This window comes from Geotrypetes seraphini, chromosome 9, assembly GCF_902459505.1.
Source record: "Geotrypetes seraphini chromosome 9, aGeoSer1.1, whole genome shotgun sequence".
Classification (NCBI taxonomy): Eukaryota; Metazoa; Chordata; class Amphibia; order Gymnophiona; family Dermophiidae; genus Geotrypetes; species Geotrypetes seraphini.
In genome coordinates this window covers 6,050,127-6,076,228 of record NC_047092.1, presented here as the reverse complement: position 1 = coordinate 6,076,228, position 26,102 = coordinate 6,050,127, and the positions used below count along the sequence as shown (strand labels likewise).

Below are 26,102 nucleotides of genomic sequence, written 5' to 3'. Positions count from 1 at the left end.
TTGATTACATGATTCAGGCCATTGACATTAATAGAGTATATCTTAAAAGACATTATATATTTTAAAATTTATCATTATAATCTTTTTCCCTTCTTCTTTCATATTTAAAATCCAAAAAATATTCTCTATGACACACATATTTACCCCTAAAGTATCCAATTCTTTATTAACTTTCTCCTTAATCATTCTAATAAATCCCATCTTTTTCCCTCCCTTTCCCACCCAATATAATGACTGCTTAAGGACACACATTGGAACAGCAACCGAACATTCCCCTCCCCTCTAGGCAACCAATATTCAATCAATATCTCCTTCTATCTATCTATATTTATCTTACTATCTTTAGTCATTTTTATTCTTAACATTTCATTAATGTATCTTTATTCATTCATTAATTTTTAATTTATATTTTCCTAGTATTATAATTTACATCATAAATTTATAATTTAAACATATATTTAATACGGTATTGATATTTTTCCTATATCTTATATTTTCTTTCTTTATATTTCTATTGTCTTTTCTTTAGTTCATGTTTTCCTTTCTTCAGTATTTCAATGTCTCATATTTTTATAATTTTTCACAATGTCATCAAAACCAATCTTGATGTTTTATGTTAAAATGACATAGGTTCTGTTTTTGAAAGAAAGGCTTTTAGTTTTTCTGGATCTTCAAAATACAAAGATTTATCACCAGATGATACTCTCATTTTTGCGGGATAATATAATCCGTATTTAAAACCTTTTTCTTTTAGTTGAGGTCTCATGTCTAATAGTTTCTTTCTTTTAATTGCTGTGTTTTTAGCAAAGTCCGGTAAAAACCATATTCTGGATCCTTTGTAGTTTAGATTTTTGTCTTTCTTGGCAGCATTTAATATTTCCAATGCTTGTTGGTACCTAAGCATTTTGAATATTAGTGGTCTTGGCCTGCCTTGATTTTCAACATTTTTTGCTGGGATCCTATGAGCCCTTTCTATTTCCAGTGGTTGTTTTAAATCCAGTTGTAATATTTTTGGAATTAAGTTTTCTAGAAAATGTATAGCATTTTTCCCTTCTAAATTTTCTTGTATTCCAAAAAGTTTAATATTTTTCCTTCTTCCTCGATTTTCATAGTCTTCAAGTTGATCTTTCAATTTATTCAATTCCAGACTGTCATTTTTGCATCTGTTTGCTTCACCTTCTGTGACCTCTATTTTAGATTCTAATTCAGTTGTTCTTTTATTATTTACTTCCATTTGTCTGTGGATGTTCAGTATTTCTTCCTTCATTTCAGACATATTGGTTACAGTTTCCTTAAGCATTTGTTTAATTTGTCTTAGTTCTTCCATGACTTCTGCTTTGCTCAATATATCAGGTTCTTCAGCAGGAAGTGGGATCTTGCTTGGTGTAACTTGATCTTGCTTCTGTCTTTTTGCTGACATACCAGCCTCGTTTTTATTTTGTCTGGTACTTGCCATATTTCTGAACCTTTTTTTATATTTTACAGATTTTATCTCCACAGTCTTTACGCTCAGTAATTTTTCCTGTCTTCAATGCTATGCTGTTGAGGGAATAGCAAACTTCTTTTTTTTTTGGATCCCTTTGATGTCACACAGTACAAAATTGGTTATTTACCCTCTTCAAAACCGTCAGGGGAGGGCTACTTCAAACTGCCCCAACTTCCAACTGACAGGCACCAGCCTTTCACCAAAATTAGTTTAAATGAAAGAAGCCTTTATCTTTTTCTTTCTGCTGTCAGCTAGTACAATGTTAGTTCACCATGGATTTCAAGCTTCTTTTTAATTTTTATTCATTTAGCTCTTCAGAAATCTCTGCCCTCATCCCCACATCACTTCAGCACTGAGATAAAACTGCACTCTTAATTTTTTTTTAGCTCCTCATCTCTCAGTACCTTATTTTAAGTTTCATTCACTCTGTGAGTTTCTTGCTCATTTATATCTCGTCTCTCCAACTGTCAGTATTTTGTCAATAAATACCGGCAAAAGAGAAACAAACCTTTTATGTTGGCTTTCTTCCTTCAGGTTTTATTTTATCTTTCCAGTTTATTTCTCCCGAGTTGTTTCTGATGTCTTTCAGCTCAACCGGCTTTTTATCCTCAAGGCTATTATTTTACTACCGGCGGGGGAGGGCTACTTCAAACTGTCATGTTTTTATCTTTGACAGGCATTAGCCCTCAACCGAAACCTGAAGAATAATTTTTTGCTTTTCTGTCGCTAGCAAATTCAATGTTCAAAAGTCTTCTTATTTCAAATGCTCTTTCCGTATTTTACTTTCAATATCACTCTTTATATTAGAAAAAGAAACCGGCGAAAGAGTAACTGTTCTCTTTAACTCTCCGCCCTCAGGGCTCCGTCTCAGCACTACTATCAACCGCCACAACTTCAGAATTAACCGACACCAACCTCCCAACAAAATCAGTCTTCTTTTTACTTTTTCTTTTGTCGTTGGCCAGTTCAAATAGTAAGCAGCCCGCACTAGTCCAGAGAAAAGCCGGAAAAAAAAAAAAAAAAATCAACAGTCTTACTTGTCTCCTTCTTCTCAGGTCTTTTCTCAGTGCCGGTGGAGAGAGTATTATCAAATTTTATCTGTTGGTAAATATTTATAAGTTTTATTAATCCGTATTAAATTTTCTGTCAAAAATCAACTCGAAGGGGAGGAATTTTTAATCATTTATTGCCTAGCTGAGAGGAGCGTCGCGATCACACGTCCATTCGTGTGCGCGGTAAGTCACGCCCCCAGGGGAAAACAATTTGATAACATTTTCTCTGTGTACAGTGGGCTTTGTGTTTTTAAAAATTATATTGTTGGTAGATCATTTTGACTTGGCCACGAAGGTAAGGGGGAGGGAGGGAGGGGAGCTGCTGAAAGGCATCTAGTAATCCTTGCAGGCTTGACTGTGCAGGGAATTATTTTTGTAAAATCATGTTTTGTTATGTGACTGGCATTATTTCTAGATAGAATGTTATCATTCCAAGCAGCTAGGCTAAACACATGGCTAGGAAAGCCCATACTTGAGGCCACTACATACGCAGACTTTAGAAAATCCCTGAAAACTCGATTGTTTAACAAATTCTAAATTCCCATACCCAACTCTTCCTTGCCATGACCCTCTTCCACACCTTGTCCCCCAATCCAAGGTCCGAAACTAACTTATACTTTCTACCTTGAATCTCATGTACTGACATAATGTATCTTTATTGTAACCCACCTATATCCTATGCACTGACAAAATGCATCTTTATAGTAAACCACTTGTATTGTAATCCACTTGTATCCCATGTACTGACAAAAAGTATCTTTATTGTAAACCGTTTGTATCCCATGTACTGTCAAAATGTATCTTTATTGTAAACCACTTCGGTATATAAGAAATAAATTATTATTATTATTATTTAGACTTTAATTTCTATGAATGAATAGAATGAAAATGATATAAAATTGCTTGCTTGTTTTTATGTGCGTGCGCTGAAGGGAAGTGGAGAGAGAGTGGGCTGAGGACGCTGAAGGGAAATGGGGAAGAGAGAGTGGGGAGAAGACGCTGATTTATAAATTGACAATTGTACAGAATATTGTTTCTTTTTATACTTTAATATAATAAGTTCAGTATAAAACTATTCAGGGCTTGTGTGGATAGGATCAGGTGGTTTGCGGGGATGGGGACTGAGAAAAATTTTTTCCCCATGTTATTCTCTAGGCTCTGCCACGAATCAATTAAGACTATGTGCGGGCGAGTGGGGTGTCAGTCGGGTAGACGTAGCCGTTGTAGCGCATGCGGGCACAGGGTATGGCTCTCAAAAAATCTTAATGGTTGTACTGCTGATTTTGGCTCTTTTGACTAATGAGTTTGCCTACCACTGGTCTGGCAGAACTGAAGGAAAGAAAATTACCAGGTAAGACAATGTCTCCTTCCTTGGTATTCCTATCAGACTAATCAATGTTCTAGGAAACTAAGTTAGTACTGTATGTGATTCTTTTCGTGGGCTGGAGAACTGATCACCTGCCTAGTGCTATCATCATGAGAATATAACATAAGAACATAAGCAATGCCTCCGCTGGGTCAGACCTGAGGTCCATCGTGCCCAGCAGTCCGCTCACGCGACGGCCCAACAGGTCCAGGAACTGTGCAGTAATCCTCTATACCCCTCTAACCCTTTTTCCAGCAGGAAATTGTCCAATCCTTTCTTGAACCCCAGTACCGTACTCTGCCCTATTACGCCCTTTGGAAGCGCATTCCAGGTGGCCACCACACGTTGGGTACAGAAAAACTTCCTAGCATTCGTTTTGAATCTGTCCCCTTTCAACTTTTCCGAATGCCCTCTTGTTCTCTTATTTTTCGAAAGTTTGAAAAATCTGTCCCTCTCTACTCTTTCTATGCCCTTCATGGTCTTGTAAGTCTCTATCATATCCCCTCTCATATCTCCAATAATACAACTGCTGCCAACTGCCAACAAACATTCCTTCTTGATTGAATTTTTGTAAAATCTATATGGATGGCAGTACATTTTGAATCAATTACTATACACGGTACAAGCAGAATATCTTCAAAATTAATAGCCACATCAACTGATATTCATATATTAATGCTGTCAGAAACCAAGTGCTATAAACTTTTTAGTCTGTGAAAACGGTAAAGACCTCAGTGTTTCCCAGGATAAAACCTGTGAAACTAACTATGCCAATAAAACACAGTTACTTACCGTAACAGGTGTTATCCAGGGACAGCAGGCAGATATTCTTAACACATGGGTGACGTCACCGACGGAGCCCTCGGTACGGACCTTTTTAACTAGAAGTTTCTAGTTGGCCGCACCGCGCGTGCGCGAGTGCCTTCCCGCCCGAAGGAGGAGTGCGTGGTCCCCAGTTAGTATAAGCCAGCTAAGAAGCCAACCCGGGGAGGTGGGTGGGACGTAAGAATATCTGCCTGCTGTCCCTGGATAACACCTGTTACGGTAAGTAACTGTGCTTTATCCCAGGACAAGCAGGCAGCATATTCTTAACACATGGGTGACCTCAAAGCTAACAAAGAGGGAGGTGGGATGGTTGGCCATTAGGAAAATAAATTTTGTAACACAGATTGGCCGAAGTGTCCATCCCGTCTGGAGAACGCATCCAGACAGTAGTGAGTAGTGAACGTGTGAACTGAGGACCAAGTGGCCGCCTTGCAGATTTCCTCGATGGGCGTGGAGCGGAGGAAAGCCACAGAAGCAGCCATAGCTCGGACTCTGTGGGCCGTGACAGTTCCTTCCAGTGAGAGACCGGCCCGAGCGTAGCAGAAAGCAATACAGGCAGCAAGCCAATTTGAAAGTGTCCGTTTGGAGACAGGACGACCCAAACGGTTGGGGTCGAAAGACAAAAAGAGCTGAGGGGCTGTTCGGTGAGCTCTGGTACGATCAAGATAGTAAGCAAGGGCACGCTTACAATCCAGCGTGTGCAACGCCTGTTCCCCAGGATGCGAGTGAGGCTTAGGGAAGAAGACGGGCAGCACAATGGACTGGTTGAGGTGAAAAGCTGAGACCACCTTGGGAAGGAATTTAGGGTGGGTACGCAGAACAACCTTGTCATGGTGAAAAACAGTGAAAGGTGGGTCGGCAACCAGTGCATGCAGTTCGCTAACCCTCCTGGCAGAGGTGATGGCAATTAGGAAAAGCACCTTCCAGGTAAGAAGCCTGAGAGAAGTTGTGGCAAGAGGCTCAAACGGAGGTTTCATGAGAGCTGAGAGAACCACATTCAGGTCCCAGACGACAGGAGGAGGCTTGAGAGGCGGTTTGATGTTGAAGAGTCCTCTCATGAATCTGGAAACCAGAGGATGAGCCGTGAGGGGTTTTCCGAGAATAGGCTCATGAAACGCAGTGATGGCACTGAGGTGGACTCTGATGGAGGTAGTTTTGAGGCCAGCGTTGGACAGTGAAAGCAAATATTCCAAGACAGTTTCCACCGCTAAGGAGGTGGGTTCTTGATGATGCCGGAGACACCAGGAGGAAAATCTGGTCCACTTCTGATGGTAACATTGGAGAGTGGCCGGTTTCCTGGAAGCGTCCAAAATGAGGCGGACCGGTTGAGATAGATTCTCCGGAGAGGTCAGCCCGAGAGAAACCAAGCTGTCAGGTGGAGCGAAGACAGATTGGGATGTAGCAGAGACTGATGCTGTTGCGTAAGTAGAGTAGGAAACACAGGAAGTAGAATAGGTTCCCTGGAGCTGAGCTGGAGCAGGAGTGAGAACCAGTGTTGGCGAGGCCACCGAGGCGCGATAAGAATCATGGTGGCGTGGTCTCTGCGGAGTTTGGACAAGGTCCGCAACATCAGAGGAAGTGGAGGGAAGGCATACAGGAACCGATCCCTCCAATCGAGCAGGAATGCATCCGGGGCCAGACGGTGAGGAGAGAAGAGTCTGGAGCAGAATTGGGGCAGCTGATGATTGTGAGGTGCTGCAAAGAGGTCCACCTGCGGAGTGCCCCATCGAGTAAAGACGGAGAGCAGAGTCGGAGGGTCCAACGTCCACTCGTGGGGTTGAAGGATGCGACTGAGATTGTCGGCCAGAGAGTTCTGTTCGCCCTGGATATAGACCGCCCTGAGAAAAAGATTGCGGTCCGTGGCCCAGGTCCAGATGCGCAGAGCCTCCAAACAAAGGGGGCGAGATCCGGTGCCGCCTTGCTTGTTTATGTAGTACATGGCGACTTGATTGTCCGTGCAAAGGAGGAGGACTTGAGGGCAGAGGAGATGTTGGAAAGCCTTGAGGGCATAGAACATGGCTCTGAGTTCCAGGAAATTGATGTGATGACGACGCTCCTGTGGGGTCCAAAGTCCCTGGGTGCGCAGATCTCCTAGGTGAGCTCCCCACGCGTAGGGGGACGCATCTGTGGTGATGATCATAGAGTGGGGGGGCAGATGAAAAAGCAGACCCCTGGAAAGATTTGAGGAGTTCAACCACCATTGGAGAGATTGCTGAAGAGATGATGTCACAGAGATGGGATGAGAAAGAAGGTCCGTAGTCTGTGACCATTGGTTGGCGAGAGTCCACTGAGGCGTACGAAGGTGGAGGCGTGCCAGAGGAAGGACATGCACCGTCGAGGCCATGTGACCCAGTAGGACCATCATCTGTCGGGCAGGGATGGAGGGGTGCATGAGTACCTGACGGCAGAGATGGAGCAGGGTCCGCTGGCGATCGGAGGGGAGAAAGGCCCTCATTAGCGTGGTGTCCAGAACTGCTCCAATGAATTGAAGTCGCTGGGTGGGAAGCAAGTGCGACTTGGGGTAGTTGATCTCGAACCCCAGGAGGTGGAGGAGAGAGATGGTGTGATGAGTGGCTTGTAGCACGAGTTGAGATGAAGGTGCTTTCACCAACCAATCGTCCAAGTAGGGGAACACCTGGAGGTTGTGAGACCTGAGGAAGGCCGCTACCACTATAAGGCACTTGGTGAAGACCCTGGGTGAGGAAGCTAGGCCGAACGGTAGCACCTTGTACTGATAGTGGTGGTGCAGTACCTGGAACCGTAGGTAGCGGCGAGAATTCTGGTTGATGGAGATGTGAGTGTAGGCCTCTTTGAGGTCCAGGGAACATAGCCAGTCGTGTTGAGAAAGAAGAGGGTAAAGCGTGGCAAGGGAGAGCATTCTGAACTTCTCCTTGACTAGACACTTGTTGAGGTCCCTTAGATCGAGAATGGGACGGAGGTCTCCCGTCTTTTTGGGGACCAGGAAGTAGCGGGAGTAGAATCCCTGACCCCTTTGATCTGGAGGTACTTCTTCGATGGCATTGAGGAGGAGGGATTGAACCTCCCTCAGGAGGGGGGTTTGAGAAGAGTGTGAAGCAGACTCTACGGGAAGGTTGTCCGGAGGTAGAGTCTGGAAGTTGAGAGAGTAGCCGTGACGGATGATGTTGAGGACCCACTGGTCCGACGTGATGACTTCCCAACGGCTGGAGAAAATGGTGAGACGACCTCCGATGGGTTGTGGAAGAGGTAGCAAGGGTGGATGACTGGCTATGCCCTGGAGAGAAGAGTCAAAAGGGCTGAGTTTGTTTAGCAGGCTGAGAAGGCTTAGAGGGTTGAGTGGCCTGAGATCGAGCCTGAGCATGATGTTGCTGTTGACGGGGCCGCCGAGATTGCTGGGGAGGCGGGTTGAGTGGCCTGGCTGAGAATCTCCGTTGATAAGATGTTTGTGGCCGATAAGGTCGGGTAGGCGGTGCCTTCTTTTTCGGCTTGATCAGGGTGTCCCACCTGGTCTCATGGGCAGAGAGTTTCTGGGTGGTGGAATCCAGTGACTCTCCAAAAAGCTCATCCCCGAGACAGGGGGCGTTGGCCAGACGATCCTGGTGGTTGATGTCCAGGTCGGAGACTCTGAGCCAGGCCAAGCGACGCATGGCTACGGCCATGGCAGAGGCCCGAGAGGTGAGCTCGAAGGAGTCGTATATCGAGCGGACCATATACTTGCGCATTTGGAGAAGGCCAGAGATGTGCTGTTGGAATAGCGGGACCTTGCGCTCAGGAAGGTACTTTTGGAGGGCAGACAGTTGTTGGACCAAATGTTTGAGATAGAAGGAAAAATGGAAGGAATAGTTGTTTGCCCTGTTTGCAAGCATGGCATTCTGGTAAAGCCTCTTGCCAAACTTGTCCATGGTTTTACCTTCTCTGCCAGGAGGGGTAGAGGCATAGACACTGGAGCCCTGAGTCTTTTTTAAGGTGGATTCAACCAGAAGGGACTCATGGGGCAATTGAGATTTGTCGAATCCAGGAATGGGAATGACACGGTAAAGGTTGTCCAGTTTACGGGGGGCTCCCGGTACCGTGAGGGGATTTTCCAAGTTTTTGTAGAACGTTTCCCGTAGAATGTCATGCACGGGAAGCTTGAGGAACTCCTTAGGAGGTTGCTCAAAGTCTAGAGCCTCTAGAAAGGCTTGAGACTTTTTTGAGTCCGATTCCAGAGGAAGGGATAGGGCAGCAGACATTTCTCTCAAAAATTTAGAAAATGAGGACTGCTCTGGTTTAGAGGTGGCATCGGGTGCCGATGGTTCCTCATCAGATGAGGAGGGATCCTCCTCGGTACCGAGAGGAGTTTCCTCCCATAAGTCAGGGTCCCTGACTTCTGGTCGAGACACCGGGGTGGAGGGCGCGGTATGTCGAGTTTTGGACAAGGACTTTCCAGAGCGCACCGAAACGGTACCAGGGGAGGACGACCGGCGTCTATCTCGGTCCCGAGAAGAATGCCGTACCGCCTGGTGCCGAGGAGGATCCAATGTGGCCTGAGAATGAACCACCGGATCGCCTTGAAGTTGTTGGGCCGAAAGGATCGGCATGGATGCGTTCACCGGTACCGAAGGGGTGGACACCGGGGGCTCGGTACGGGGCTCGGGCCGGTCTGGTACCGGAAGGAGCGGTGCCAGGATAGTGGGCAACAGTTGTTCAAGTTGTTTCTTCAACTGTTCTTGGAGTTGAGCCTTTAAGATGGCCGAGATACGGTCATCTAGGGGTGGCATCGGAACCGCTTTCTTTTTCTTCGGTTCCTTAGATGCCGCTCCACGCCCCGGCGATGAGGAGGCCGATGACGAGGCACTCACCGAGATCGGGGCGGAGCGTTTGCGGGACCGGTGCGATGCCGGTAGGGACGGTGTCGCCACCGTAGCCGGAGGGCGCTCGAGGGAAGAGGAAGGCTTCTTAGCCGGCTTACCTGGCGCCAGTGACGCCGATGCGGGGTCGGTCGGTGTCGAGGACGACGGTGCCGATTTTTGAGGTACCGCTGTTGAAGGTGAGGAGTCCATCGCCGACTCGGTGCCGAAGAGGAGAGTTTGCTGAATTCTTCGGTTTTTAAGGGTTCTTTTTTGAAGAGTAGCACAGCGGGTGCAGGAGTCCGCCCGATGCTCCGGACCCAGACACTGCAAACACCAATTGTGTGGGTCAGTGATGGAGATCGGGCGTGCACACCGCTGGCACTTCTTAAAACCGACCTGCGGGGGCATGAAGGGGAAGATAGCCTCCGCAAAATCAAAGCCCGAGGCCTGTATACTGGCAACAGGCCCCGCCGGGGCAAAAACGAAAGAAAAAGGGAAAAAAAGCAAAGTTTTTTTTTTTTTTTTTTGTAAATCAAAGAAAAATAAACCCGAAGGTAAAGGAAGAAAAAAAAAGGAAAAAAGCGCGAGCGGGAAGGCAAAAAAGTGGTTTCAACGGCCGTTGAAAAAACACACGCGTCTTCTTCGCTCCGCGGAAACGAAGAAACTGGGGACCACGCACTCCTCCGTCGGGCGGGAAGGCACTCGCGCACGCGCGGTGCGGCCAACTAGAAACTTCTAGTTAAAAAGGTCCGTACCGAGGGCTCCGTCGGTGACGTCACCCATGTGTTAAGAATATGCTGCCTGCTTGTCCTGGGATAATGCTATTGACATAGAGAAATACATCCTACATTGACATAGAGATGTATTTGACATACATTGACATAGAGATGTATTTCTCTATGTCAATAGCATTATTGGCATAGTTAGTTTCACAGGTTTTATCCTGGGAAACACTGAGGTCTTTACCGTTTTCACAGACTAAAAAGTTTATAGCACTTGGTTTCTGACAGCATTAATATATGAATATCAGTTGGTGTGGCTAGTACATTTTGAATATCATGATTTGTGACTTTTAAGACTCCTGAGGCAGGCCTGTTGGCCGAAACATGTACATGTTGAGTCATTGAAAGCATTGTGTCATTGGAGAAATAAAGATCTTCATATCATCAGATGAATTGGAGGACACTTTTTAGTGCACATCATTCTGATTTGGACAATTCCATTCTGGCTTCTGTATATTTGCATTTGTGGTTTTGTTTTCCCCCTGTTTTTTTTCTTCTTTCTCTTTATGTGTTATATATTCATGTATTGCACTTTTGAAGTATGGAAAATCAATAAAGACTTATTTAAAAAATAAACCCACCCCGCCAGGGCAAAGACGAAAAAAGGGTAAAAAAATAAAGTTTTTTTATTTTTTTTTTTGGATAAATCAAAGAAAAAGAAACCCGAAGGTAAAAATAAAAGAAAATGAAAAAAATTTCGTGAGCGGGAAGGCAAAAAAGTGAGTTCAACGGCCGTTGAAAAACACACGCGTCTTCTTCGCTCCGCGGAAACGAAGAAACTGGGGACCACGCACTCCTCCGTCGGGCGGGAAGGCACTCGCGCACGCGAGGTGCGGCCAACTAGAACTTTCTAGTTAAAAAGGTCCGTACCGAGGGCTCCGTCGGTGACGTCACCCATGCGTAAAGAATATGCTGCCTGCTTGTCCTGGGATAAAATAAACCCACCACAGTACAGAAAGCCTCCTCACAATGCCAGAATTAGAAAAAATTCCCTTAGCCATGTAATTATTTTTTAGCACTGCAATATGAGGCTCTGCAAGTTAACAATAAAATCTTTAGAAATTATTTACCTTCTCAGTGGTTACTTTGGAGAGATCCTTGTACAGAACTTTACGGATATACTCCTGCTGGGGAGGACGCTTCTTCCTGACTGTTTTCTCTGCAGGAGGAGGATTGCAGTAATAATAGGCATTCTCTACCATTGTCACATAGCGTGCATCCAGATGCATGGCTTGTTTCTTGCGCATCATTTGTTCCTGAAACAGTTTAAGTCAAATTTAGGCCATTGGTTCTTAGTTAAGCAAGATGGATACTCCTGTTTACCACACTACACAGACGATTCATTTATCTGGCCTTGCTCTTGGTTAGGACACAGGAAGGGGAAATACCACTGTTGAGCTGGGAAACTACAGTGAGAGAGGTGGTAAGATTTGAAATAAGAATTTATCAACACTCCAGAAATCCTGATACAGCACACTATGAGGCCTTATGGAAAGAATACTGACTCCTTATCATGATTGATGAAATGAGTGAATGGGAGAGATGGTTGGGAGGGGAGGGGAGTTAGCAAGGAATGACTGAGAGGATGAATAGAGAGAAAGGTTGACTGAGGGGTATGGGAGCAGGGGGGTATTCAGAGTGGATTGGGGTATTAATAAAATAAGCATTAATGGAGACCATTATGGATAGACTATGTCAGATAATGTGTTAGCCTTTTCTTGTATTACCGTATTTTTTGCTCTATAAGACGCACTGACATTTCCACCCACTTTTGGGTGGAAAAAAAGTGCATCTTATGCAGCGAAGGTTTTTTTTTTTTTTTTTAAACACCCCACCCCCACATACCTTTTTAAATGCCAGCGCCTCATACGGCTTTCCCTAGCATCGGTGAACACCCGAAACCTCCTCTCACTCTCACCCATGATGTCCAGATCCAGCATCCCGCCTTCGCGACGGGCAGGGCCTTACCTCCAAGCTGCTTCCTGTCCCAGTGAGAGAGGTAGTCTTCCACGCTGTGACTGTCGCTGACTAATTACGGCAGCTTGCAGAGCAAACTTTGCAGGCTGCCATTGGCCTACGAAGCATGTTGCCTCTGCTGCGGTCCCGCCCCTTCTCCGACATCAGGAGTTTTAAAAAAGCTATAGTCTACCGATTATTGGACTAAACTAAACCTTTATATACCGCATCCTCTCCATGGAAGTGGAGCTCGGCACGGTTTACAAGAACTTAAAATATAAGAAGAGAAAGGAAAAGGTTTACATGAGCTTATATATAGAATGGAAGAGTAAGGGGGAAAATAGAATTACATGTTAGAGAAGAGCCAAGTTTTCAGTTGCTTGCGGAATAGTTGGAGAGAGCCCAGGTTCCACAACAGGATAGTAAGGTCATTCCAGAGACCTGTGATTTTGAAGAGAAGAGATTTTCCCAGTTTACCTGCATAGAGAATACCGCGTAGAGAGGGGAAGGATAGTTTATATCGTTGTGCGGGTCTGATGGAGTCAGGACTCGAGGAGTTAAAGGATAGTGGGATTAGGGGAGGAAGGATGCCGTGAATGATCTTAAAAGCCAGGCAGGAGCATTTGAATTGGATTCTGGAAATCACTGGGAGCCAGTGAAGATTGGACAGGATTGGGAAGACATGGTCAGATCTGAAAAAAACAAAATTACTGAATTCCTTTAACTTAGCTAAGTATCATCTTCTAATCTCCCAACATAACAAGAAATTAGAAGAAAAAGGCTGTTCTCAGTATGGGATTTGTTTTAAAGATTTTTTTCTAAGTTGAACTGTTTGTAATGTAACTTTATTTATACACTGCAATCTACAAATCTAAGTGGTTTACAACATACATAGATATAACATTAAAACTTACTATTTTTCAAGACATACAGAATTCATAAAGCTGAACAATGCCTAAAATTTCTGTTTTAATTCATAAAAATGCCTGAGAAAACAAAAGTGCTTTTAAAAGTTTTCTAAATGAACTCAAAGACTCGATCTTTCTCAATTCCCTATAAATCTCCATTCTAATTTGCTTACAGTCTGGAACATGTGCCCTCCACTTGACTAACAGGTAAAACTAAGGGGTCCTTTTACAAAGGCGCGCTATGGTTTTTAGCACGCACCAAATGCAAGTTATCCTATGGACGAGTTAGCATTTATTGCGTGCTAAACACGTGCTAAAACGCTTAGCAGGCTTTTGTAAAAGGACCCCTAAGTCTCTAGTTGCACACTTGGGCTAAATTATGCAAGATCTTATCTCCCTACTGCCTGTACCTATACCAAAAATTGTCCTATACTTCTAATATATTATATTTCTAACTGCTATACTTATAGGGCCTATCGTTTACCATGCTACTGTGCTCAGCCCCCAAATCATGTATTCATTTCTACATGCAGTTCATAAGTATTATCCCTCTGTTGCTATTCTGTATATCATATAAGTGAATTTACTTCCTTGTTGCCCATCATTTGCCATGCTACCATACTCAGTACCCAAAACATGTACATAGGATTTTCTACTACGGCTCTTCAACCTTTTAATCTGTTATTCTATACTAGTCTTTAAGCCCATTACATTAACGGGTGCTAGGGCAGATATCTGTCTGTCTGGGTTTTTTTCTTTGTCTCTCTTTCCTTGGACGCTGTCTATCTGTCATTCATTCTGTCTGTGTCTCTTCCTGGCCCCCTGCCTACCTGTATTTCTCTGTTGCGCCATGCCTGCCTGTCTCTCCATGGCCCCCTTCTGTCTACCCCCCTCCCAGAGCAAAGCATTATTGTTTTGTGCCCCCCAGCACACCCCTCCCAGCAGCCCCCTTTCCCTCTCACCCTGTTGTGCCATGCCTGCGTGCTCCGTGGCCCTCTTCTGTTCCCCCCCCCGATGATCGCTGTCTGCCCCCAGCACACCTCTCCCCCCACAGCAGCCCCCTTTCCCTCTCCCCCTGTTGTGCCATGCCTGTGTGCTCCGTGACTCCTTCTGTTCCCCCCTGATGATTGCTGTCTGCCCCCCTCCCCCCAAAGCAGCCCCTTTCCCTCTCCCCCTGGTCCCCTGTTGTGCAATGCCTGCCTGCCCCGTGGCCCCCTTCCATTTCCACCCCCCCTCCCATTCTTACCCTCCCTCCATCCCTCCAACTGGAGCTGGTGTCGGTCTAGGACAGGGGCTGCATCGTTCACCTCTCGGCCCAGATTGTTGAGCAGGTTCTCCTGCTTAATGGCGGTAGGCGGGGCTGCAGGAAGACTGCGAGTGTGGCAGCAGCGGCAACCCCGGCTCCTTCTTCAGCACCATGTCGGGAAGATGGAGAGCGGCTTGCGAGGTTCGCTACAGCGGCTGGCGAACCTCAGCAGGCCGCTTTGAAGAGGAGAGGCAGCGGGAGGGAGGAGTCGTTGGCGTGTTCTGCACACTCACGTGCCTCCAGCTAGCGCAGGCGCTGTGAGGACTGGCACAGAAGCACACCTCACACCACCAGGAATCACGATCTTTCAACAGCGCATGCGCGCTTAGCCTTTTATTATAGTTGATATCTGCGGTATGTGAAGTTGTAACCTGTTGCTAAACCTTCTGTGTATGTAAACTTGTAACCCATTCTGGGCTCTTCTGGGAGGATGGGCTAGAAATTCAACTACATAAATAAATAAATAAATAAATAAACAAATAAACATCAAGTAGTGCCCGATTACTTGAACAAAGGGGATGTCCTGGCAGAAGAACCTTCAGGGTTGCAACCAAAGTGGTTGTTGTTCATAAAGAATTTTAAAAAATTAGTGTTAAAATTTTTTAAATGAATACACAGGTAGCATGATTTTGACATCCCTGCTGCTTTGGTACCATCAGTCTTAAGACATAGATTGACACTTGCCTAAGAACTTTTTTCTCTTTCCATGTGACCTAAGAAAACGATTGCTCTTACCAAAAGAACGCTGGTCCGTAAGTGAGAATCAGGAGATCTGAACAGGTATCTTCCACATGTTTCCAGCAAAGTGCATGCCATTTCAATGTGATGATGTGAAAATTCCGATAAAAGCATCTGTGGACATATTACATTAACAATATGGTGTGCTCAACTAATAAAGGCATTAAGAAATCATAAATCTATAGCAAACACTACACCTGCACAGTATCCCAATAAAACACCACATTCTGAGAGAAAACAAATAGCTGGCAACAGATTTGTACCACCTGTACACATGCAAGTGCTATGACCGTACAGAGGGGGAAATGTGTTCTGCAAACGTCAGTCATAGGTGTCATGCACAACTTCCAGGACCTACTCCAGATAAAGAGAAATAAAACAAAACCACAACGGAAAAAAGATAATACCTTTTTAGTGAACTAACAATATAGTTTACGATTAGCTATTGAAGGTAACCCTTTCTTCCTCAGATCAGGGATTTCCTTCGAAAGCTAATCATAAACTACATTAAGTTAGTCCACTAAAAAGAGAGATTCTCTTTTGTCCTTTGTGTGTTTGTTTTATTTCTACATATTACCTGGAAAGGGGACTAGCATGGCCACCACACCTTTTTGCTCAGATAAAAAAGAGAAATCTGGCCTCCTACTTGTGCCAGTCCAGGAGAGGCCTGCTGAACTTCACATCAGGAGGGGTGGGGGCCCTTTGGAGTAAAGGAGGAACCAGATGCCTCACCTCTGTCATATATTAGGAAAAGGAAAAAATCACTCTATAGACCTATTCAAAGAGTAAAGTTGTATGAATGATGTAACACAGTTCACCAAAACTTGCTCAGAATCAAGGAGGGGAAAACTGGGGCGAGCCCCAGAAAAACCACCTCACAGCCCAATCATCGCATGAAGGGTAAACAGTAACGTTATATCATTCCATGTATGCTTTGTATGATGTAAAAAATGTTGCCATTGAGCACTATAATGACTAGGTTGTTTTTTAGTCAAAGAACTAAGCAAACTTAACTTGCAGCTTGCGGGTTCCTCTCAAAGCAGGCTTTAAACTAGGTAAGTTGGGGGAGGGTACGGGCTTTAAACTAGGTGAGTTGGGGGAGGGTACGGGCTACCAATACTATTTTGGAACTGAACTAAGTAAACACTGCATTGGGTCACATTACAATTCTGGGTCTAAGGGGAGTACACGTAGCAATTCTAGGTCTAGAGGGAGTACACACTGTAATTCTGGGACCAGCGAGAGTGCACACGCTGCAAATTGCACTAAAGGAGCTCAAGTAGCCCAAACGGGAATACCCCCACAGGGTACACACATTACCAAGTCTCTGATAGGAGCGCACTGCAGTTATGGGGAGTCCGGGATAGGTACAAGCTGTAGCTCTGGGTCTAGGGAGTGTAAGAGACAAGCGAAAAATACTAATGGTGGTCTAGTTGATATAGAGGGATTGTCCCCACTAAGATACAACAAGCACACAACATGGAGGGCTATGTACGTCAACGCCCACAGTCTGGGAAACAAGATCCTAGATTTGGAGATAGAAATGAGGAATGCCGACCTGGATGTGGTGGCGATATCTGAGACCTGGCTCACAGACTCCCACGCGTGGGACATGGTCATACCAGGTTACAACTTGCTTCGTCGGGACAGGGAGGGCAAAATGGGAGGTGGGGTAGCATTATATACTAAAGATGACATTAAGGTCACCAGAATCACAGATGTACAGTACACTGGGGAATCCCTTTGGGTAAATTTGGCCAGAGGGAAGGACAAATGCCTATATCTTGGCGTGGTATACAGACCCCCAAAACATCAAGAAGACCTAGATTTGGAATTAATCGGAGATATAGAGAATATCACCTTGCGGGGGGACACAGTATTGGTAGGTGACTTCAACATGCCCGATGTGGATTGGGTCACGCTTTCCTCTGCTTCCGGCAGCAGCAGGAAGCTATTAAACTCTTTGAATGGAGCAGGACTCAGGCAACTGGTAATTGAGCCAACAAGGGATCAGGCAATTTTGGACCTGGTACTTACCAACGGAGAAAGTATCACAGAGGTCTCGGTGGGTGAAACTTTGGCCTCCAGTGACCACAATATGATTTGGTTCAATCTCAGGAAAGGTTTCACGAAATCTACCACATTGACCAAGGTTCTCAAGTTCAAGGACACAAATTTCCAGGACATGGGAGACTTCGTTCACCAGGCGCTACAAACCCAAGCAGATACCGACAGCGTGGAAGAAATGTGGTCAACTTTGAAAACCACCATACAGGAAGCAACAAACCGCTATGTTAAATCAGTAAGCAAACGAAGTAGGAACAACAAGCCACAGTGGTTCTCTATGGAGATCTCAGACCTCATCAAAGAGAAGAAAAAAGCATTCATCTCTTACAAACAATCAGGGACACAGGACTCCAGAGTAGATTATCTGACCAAATCAAGAGCCGTCAAAGCGGCAGTTAGAGAGGCCAAATTCCGCATGGAGGAGTCTCTAGCAAAGAATATCCAGAAGGGAGATAAATCCTTCTTCAGGTATATTAGTGACAGGAAAAAGAACTCAGGCGGGATAGTACGACTCAGAAAACCAGACGGAGACCATGTGGAGACGGACTCGGAAAAGGCCCAACTGTTAAATGAATACTTCTGTTCAGTCTTCACCCGCGAGGTGCCGGGAATCGGCCCTCAACCACATACAAGGATTAAATCAGTAGACCCGTTTAGTAATTTCAAATTTACACCCAGCAGCGTCTACTGCGAGCTGTCAAAAATCAAGGTCAACAAGGCAATGGGGCCTGACAACCTACACCCTAGGGTACTCAGGGAGTTGGGAGATGTCTTGGCGGAACCACTATCCGCGCTCTTTAATCTCTCCCTTAGTACAGGTAACGTCCCGATGGACTGGAAGACGGCTAACGTCATTCCACTACACAAGAAAGGCTCCAGGGTGGATATGGCAAACTACAGACCAGTGAGTCTCACTTCAATAGTGAGCAAACTAATGGAAACCCTAATCAAACACCAAATGGATAGGATCATGGACGAGGAGAATCTGCGGGATCCCCGCCAACATGGATTTACTAAGGGGAGATCGTGCCAATCCAACCTGATCGGCTTCTTTGACTGGGTGACGAGGAAGCTGGATGTTGGTGAGTCCCTGGACATCGTCTATCTGGATTTCAGCAAAGCATTTGATAGCGTGCCACACCGCAGGTTGCTGAACAAGATGAGTTCTTTAGGTTTGGGCGACACTTTAACAAAATGGGTTGGGAACTGGCTTGGAGGTAGGCTTCAGAGGGTGATGGTGAATGGCACTCCCTCCGAGATGTCGGAGGTGATAAGTGGAGTGCCACAGGGCTCCGTCCTAGGCCCGATCTTGTTCAACATCTATATAAGAGACCTGACAGAAGGGCTTCGAGGTAAAATAACATTGTTTGCCGATGATGCCAAACTGTGCAATGTAGTGAGCAAAAGCACAACAGACAAAAAAGCAATGACAGACGATATGGTGCATGACTTACTTCTGCTGGAGCACTGGTCTAGGTCCTGGCAACTCAGTTTCAATGCCAAAAAATGCAAAGTCATGCACCTGGGAAGCCAGAATCCATGCAAGATCTACACCCTAAATGGCGAGATCCTGACAAGAACTGTAGCAGAAAGAGACTTGGGAGTGATTGTCAGGGAAGACATGAAGTCGGCAAACCAAGTGGAGCAAGCTTCATCCAAAGCAAGGCAAATCATAGGTTGCATACGCAGGAGTTTCATCAGCCGTAAACCTGAAGTCATTATGCCACTATATAGATCCATGGTGAGACCGCACCTGGAGTACTGTGTGCAATTCTGGAGGCCGCATTACCGCAAGGATGTGCTGAGACTGGAGTCGGTCCAGAGAATGGCCACCAGGATGGTCTCGGGACTCAGGGAGCTCCCGTACGAGGAGCGGTTGGGGAATTTGCAGCTCTACTCACTCGAGGAGCGTCGAGAGAGGGGAGACATGATCGAGACATTCAAATATCTCACGGGCCGCATCAAGGTGGAAGAAGACATCTTCTTCTTCAAGGGTCCCGCGGCAACAAGGGGGCATTCGTGGAAAATCAGGGGCGGGAAACTGCACAGTGACACTAGGAAGTTCTTCTTCACTGAAAGGGTGGTTGATCGCTGGAATAGTCTTCCACTTCGGGTTATTGAGGCCACCAGTGTGGCGGATTTTAAGGCCAGATGGGATAGACATGTGGGATCTATCCGCAAAGATAGATAGTGAGGATCACTGGGGTGGGCAGACTTGATGGGCCTTGGCCCTTATCTGCCGTCTATTTCTATGTTTCTATGTTTCTATGTAACCCGCGCCACTTGCGCTTCTATATGGGAGACAATAGTCCATTTTGAATCTCTGTACCTATCGCATGTTTTTCCACCCATTCCTGTGTGTTCCCTGAGGCAGGATCGAAACGTGCACGTCGGAACCCGCAAGCTGCAAGTTAAGTTTGCTTAGTTCTTTGACTAAAAAACAACCTAGTCATTATAGTGCTCAATGGCAACATTTTTTACATCATACAAAGCATACATGGAATGATATAACGTTACTGTTTACCCTTCATGCGATGATTGGGCTGTGAGGTGGTTTTTCTGGGGCTCGCCCCAGTTTTCCCCTCCTTGATTCTGAGCAAGTTTTGGTGAACTGTGTTACATCATTCATACAACTTTACTCTTTGAATAGGTCTATAGAGTGATTTTTTCCTTTTCCTAATATATGCACCTTTTCACTCTTGTTACATTGTGTGTAACTTGTTCCCCTAATTTTCACCTCTGTCATAGGCACACTTTGCTCTCCAATACAGCTGGCCTTTCTTGACTTCAACGAGAATAACTGCCCCAATCTCTGCACCTCGACAACACAGCTGTGCACCGGGTTTTATCATTGGATAGGTGCTGAGGTCTTGCCTCATGTGTTTCTTCCAAGCAAAGCGCATGAGCAGTCCCTTATACATTTTACATGGTTGCTTACAAAAATACTGACCCAACTTTCAAACAAAATTAAACTAAACCATAAACCATGTGTATGATTGCTGTTCTGTAATATACAAAATGTATTGCTAATACAAATCAAAAATTATTGGTTTTTCAAACTTGTCACTCATACACAACAAAAAAAACCCTCACGTACCTGGCCACTTCTTAAAGGGAGCATTGCTTGCCTCCCCCAGACCCTTGACATGCTTTTCTGAAGGGCAGATTGCTAAGGTGAGTCTTGGGAGGTCAAATCTGCAGCAGCTTCCACATCCAATGCCATCAAGTTCAATGCAAATCATACAGCATGTCACAAGAAAAGCAGCCTGGCTCTAACCTGGCCATTATGGGGAAGGCTGGGAGCTACCTAGCCACATAACCTCCATACACAGTGACATGAAAAATTGCCCCCCCCCCCCCCCACCTACTGAATGGTTTCTGATCTTTGAAGACCAGGGGAGCCTGAGTAAACACATAACAGTTTAAAAATGTTTTAAAATAAATCTTCAAACTAGGTGGTTTATATTAGGCAATAAATCATTAAAACGACTCCTGTCAGCATTTTGTTAACCGAGTCGAACCCTCCTGTTGGGATGAATCGGTATTTAAAATCAAAGATTAGATTAATTTATTTGTAGCATTACCAGATTCAAATCACCATATACATTACTTTAAAGAAAAGTTTACATATTTATATTTTGAAGACAAGAATTTCTAGATACAATTGAATTCTATATTTATTTAGCTTTACATATATATTCATGTTTTATTTATTCCACATCAATTGATTTAATGTATTCCACATACTATATATACTCAAATATATACCTAGAATTTTGGGCCAAAAATATTCAAAAAATAGGGGGGTCTTGGTTTATATTCGAGTCTGCCCCCTCCCCAGTGGTGAGCTAGGGCAAGAGCGATCCTCCTATGTTCCTGCCCCATGCAGCCTCACTACGCAAAATGGCTGACCCAAGTTCTCAAAGTAACCTCACGAGACTGTTGCAAGTTCACTTTATATTAGAGTTAACCTTTATTCCCCTTTTTTAGAGGGGAACATAAGAACATAAGCAATGCCTCCGCTGGGTCAGACCTGAGGTCCATCGTGCCCAGCAGTCTGCTCACGCGGCGGCCCAAAAGGTCCAGGACCTGTGCAGTAATCCTCTATCTATACCCCTCTATCCCCTTTACCAGCAGGAGGGAAAGGTTACATTGGTTTATATTTGAGTATATACAGTACAGTGGAACCTGCTTACAAGCATAATTCGTTCCAGAAGCATGCTCGTAAACCAATTTACTCGTATATGAAAGCGAGTTTCCACATAGAAATGAATGGAAACTCACTTGATTCGTTTCCCCCCCCCCCCCCCGGTGCTGCTTCCTTATACCCCACCCTCGAGGCCACTGGCGCTGCTCCATATCCCCCCGCAAACCGGCATCGCCCCCCCTGCCAGCGAACGCTCCCCCCCCCCCCCCCGGCATCCCACACCCACCTAAACACCATCCTTACCTCGCTTTGGAACCGGCACCAGCACCAAAGCACAGGACATGCCGGTGCCCGAAGATCCTCCCTCTTGGCTGGGTTGGGCCTTCAGCATCAGCACATGCTCAAGGCCTTCTAGTCTTGCTCTCTCCGAGATTCGGGATGGTGTTTGGGCATTCAGCAGGTGATGTCGGATTGCGGTGGGGGGGGGCACTCGCAAATCGAGTCAACGCTCGGTTTTGCAAGGCATGATTTGCGGTAATGTTTTGCTCGTCTTGGAAAACACTCGCAAACCGTGGTACTCGTAAACCAATGTTTGACTGTATATTATTATTTTTATACAATTTTGAACCCCTGACAAAAGGCACGTGCAGAAACATGGACTTGTTGGATTGTAGGAGTTGCAAATTTTAATAAAATCTGTTACTGAATGACCTTACGTGTCATACTATCCTTCTTTGGCTTCTCTGAGTTACAGATGGTTACTTTCTTCTTTACCTTTAGATAGCACAGAATGCCAACGAACACCTGAGCTGTCACATAACTCAAAGCATCTCCTAAGAAACTAACTCCCACTACTCAGCAAGACAAAGATGGAATGCATCAAAAAGCTGCAGCTGTTTCACATCATGACCATTCCCTGTATAAGTCTAAACACTAACCTTTAAACAGTGAAGGGTGTCGTTTTTAGAAAACATCTTAAACTTTGTAAGTTCTCCAATAAATCGAACAGTCTTGTTCTTGGTTTCAATATTGATCTGGTCTTTTTTTCTCACCTACATGGAATGGGGAAAATATGAACAATACATTTCAATGATTTTATTAAAATACAATTGCAAGTCAGTTCAGAAACAGTTCTGTAATGAAACCATGTTTTAAAAGTATAGTGCTGCATACTGCAATGCACAGAATCTGGGGATGATTTAGAGGTATACGAAAAAAACAAACACAAAAGGCTTTTAAGTCCCGGCTAATTCCACTTTAATGATGGACTTGAGAAGGGCTGTGTTTCGGCATCTCCGCCTGGGTTAATCTGCAGTGACCTCTTCCTGGTCAGACTGGCCTTTACTCAATCCTCATCCTGTCTGCTGCTTTTGATACTGCTAATTATTGCTTACTCCTCGATACACTATCCTCACTTGGATTCCACAAATCTGTCCTCTCCTGGTTTGCCTCCCCCCTCTTCCATTGCATCTTTAGTGTATGTGCTGATGCAATCCTGCACGCAATAGCCTCGACAGGAGATTTTTGCTGCCTGTTTCAGAAGTTTTTTTGCTTTATTGCTGTATCCATATGGTTCTTGTATACTAATAACCTGAGCATCACAGACCCCTGAGGAGGAAGTATTTTTCGAAAACGGACCACACCTTTTTGACCAAGAACTATTTTTGTCATTATATATTTTTTATTGATTTGAATAAAAATTCCAGCACCTTGTACATTTTCTGCAGTTCACTTTTTTATTCTGCCTGCTATTCTTTTTGTTTTAAAACTGTTGGTATACACCAGTGTCCCTCAAACTGTGTGCCATGGAACAGTGGTGTGCCTTCATATGTAGAACAGATGACATGTATGTCGTGTACACAAGAGTCTGTCAACATTATGAGCGCCTGTGTGCGTAAGGATACTACTGCCCAGATAAGCATTATTCTTTGATGCGATTGGTCCTTGAAAACTAACAGCAAGTAATTTAATTTTTTATACAGTAGTTATCCTAACTTGAGCAACAAAGCAATTAAGGCTTTTTACCGTCTGGATCTTCCTATCTTTGTGAACATGGATTTTCAGTCTGACTGCAATTGTTCTCTTTATTTCAATTTAATTTCTTGTTTTTATTTTTTATAAATCTTTATTCATTTTCAAGTCTTACAACAAGTGTATAATATTTAGTCAGAAAAATTTTTAAACAAATCACTTGACAATCTTACTTATAATCCTTAAAATATATAAATATAAAAGAAACCCTTCCCACCCACCCATTTATTAATACTAGAACAATTGACAATTATTATCTTTCCCAATTCCACCCCCCCTATATCTTATCTAATACCAATTTCAATTTAATTTCTGATAGTGGATAATGAAATGTGTGTTTGCTTGTCAACTATTGAGCTGTGTTTTGAGTTAATTTGCACTCAAAAACAAAACACATCCATCGCATTGATTAGTAATTTTATTCTATCTACTTTAGTTTCACCAATGTTGAAATTACCCATACATACTTGTAACTTAAAAATCTTTAAATAAATAACTCTCAAATTTAATTTTTTGTTGGTTTTGCAATTTTAGAATTTCAATTATAATGTGCAGTGAAAAACATTTGCTCTATTTAGTGTGCCGGAGCTAAAACATGTTTGAGACACACTGGTATACACTTTTCATTTCCTTTCATATCATTGAAATGAAAAGTGTCAAGAAAAGTGTGGAATAATTTGCAAGTTTCATGGCTCCACATCATTCTCTTCTTGGTTGGGCTGAGAACTTTTCAGCGACCCCTCATATCTGCCAAAGCCCAAGTCTACAGTCGGGACTGGCTCTATGGCCTGAAGAGGTAGCAGCCTTTTCATCATAGCCTGAACTCTGAGGGCTCTCTCCAGCCAGTCTGCCAGAGGCGTTACAAATGGTCTGGCAGGAAGACACAGAACTCGATTTTGTACCCCTCCAGGATTACGTCTAGAACCCAGCAGTCTGCGCCAATCTGAGATCAGACCGACCAAAACATTGACAGCCTGCCCCCTATTTGGGGGAGCTTGGCCCCTGGTCTAGCATAATTGTACTTTCTTCACAGCTGATGAGGTATGAGAGCCCGAGGCTTGCTGTCCCCTACCCCGGCTAAATCTCTGACACGATCCCTGAAAGGGTGTTTGCTTCTTTTGGCCTACCAGATAGGTATGAAATCTTCAGGAGCCTCAAAAATTGCCACAGCCTGAACTCCAGGCCATCCAGGGTGTGCTATCTGGTAAGGACCTGGGGCAATGGCCCATCACATTGGTTATCAAGTCAGTCATCTAGGCCCTTGCCAAAGAGCATCTTCCCATGAAATGGAAATAGGCTTAGCTTTGCTTTAGAGGTAGTATCTCCTGCCCACTGTCTGATCTAGAACATCTGTTGGGTGAAGACAGCATAGAACGAGACCTTGGTCATAACTCTGATAAAATCATATAAAACATCTACAAACATAATTCACCCCAGAAAGGAACATTTAGGGTGGCACAGTGGTGAGAACTACAGCCTCAGCCCCCTACAGGGCAGGGCAGTGGGAATTTTTTTTCCTGGGTTTTCCTCCTCTACAGGTGGGTGCGTCTTATGGTCCGGTGCATCTTATAGAGCAAAAAATACGATATATTAGGTAGAGTGTGAGCCCACTGGGACAGTGAACAGAAAGTTACTGGTTCAGATGGTGAATAAATTTTGCCCACTTATGATGGACTGTTGCTCATTGAATACTCCAATCCCAGGCTTCAGAGCACAGCAACATAAATTAGCCACTACCACTACTACTATAGCATTGCAAGGCCTACACAGCGCTGTACCTTTAACATACAATAGATAGTCCTTGCTCAGAAGAGCATACAATCTAATTTTGATAGACAGGACATCTCAGGGTTGGGGTGATTATGGCAGAGGAAATGATACAGTGGGTCTAGGTATCTGACAGCAGTGAGTGTGAATTAGAATTGAAAGCAATTTTCAAAAAAGTGAGCTTTTAGCTTGGATTTGAATACTACTAGGGATGGAGCATGACGTATTGATTCAGGCAGCCTGCTCCAGTCATACGGTGCGGCAAGAAAGAAGGGACGGAGTCTGGAGTTGGTAAAAGAAGAGAAGGGTACAGATAACAGGGGCTTGCCCGATGAATGGAGTTCATGGGGAGGAGCATAGGGGGAGATAAGTGAAGAGAGATATTGGGGGGCTTCAGAGTGAATGCACTTGTAAGTTCAGTAAGAGGAGTTTGAACTGTATTTGGAAAAGGATGGGGAGCCAATGAAGAGACTTGAGGAGAGGGGTAATGTGAAAATTGCAGCTCTCATGGAATACGAGTTGTGCTGCAGCATTTTGAACTGATTGAAGAGGTGAGAGATGGATACGCGGGAGGCCTGAGAGAAGTATGTTGCAGCAGTCTAAGCGGTGATAAGGTGATAAGAGCGTGGATAAGGGTTTTGATAGTGTGTTCTGAGAGGAGAGGACGGATTTTGGTAATATTATAGAGGAGGAAGAAACAGGTTTTGGCAGTTTGTTGAATCTGAGCAGAGAAGGAGAAAGAGGAGTCAAAGATCACCCCAAGGTTGCAAGCTGATGAGACAGGGAGGAGGATAGTGTTATCCACAGAAACAGAGAACAGTGAGGTGAGTTTAGGTGGAAAGATTTTTACTGTGGACTAC

The 26,102-nt window shown here is 44.6% G+C and overlaps 1 protein-coding gene across 2 annotated transcripts in view; it reads right to left on the bottom strand.

Annotated features, from left to right (window-relative positions):
* Window positions 1-26,102, bottom strand: part of UPF2 (UPF2 regulator of nonsense mediated mRNA decay) — a 158,736-nt gene that overhangs the window by 85,085 nt on the left and 47,549 nt on the right. For both annotated transcript variants that reach the window (XM_033958303.1, XM_033958302.1), the window contains exons 11-13: window positions 22,383-22,496; window positions 15,228-15,344; window positions 11,393-11,578 (exon numbers count right to left, since the gene is read on the bottom strand). In XM_033958303.1, the coding sequence (XP_033814194.1) occupies window positions 11,393-11,578; window positions 15,228-15,344; window positions 22,383-22,496 (417 nt within the window). The remainder of the gene's footprint in view (window positions 1-11,392; window positions 11,579-15,227; window positions 15,345-22,382; window positions 22,497-26,102) is intronic.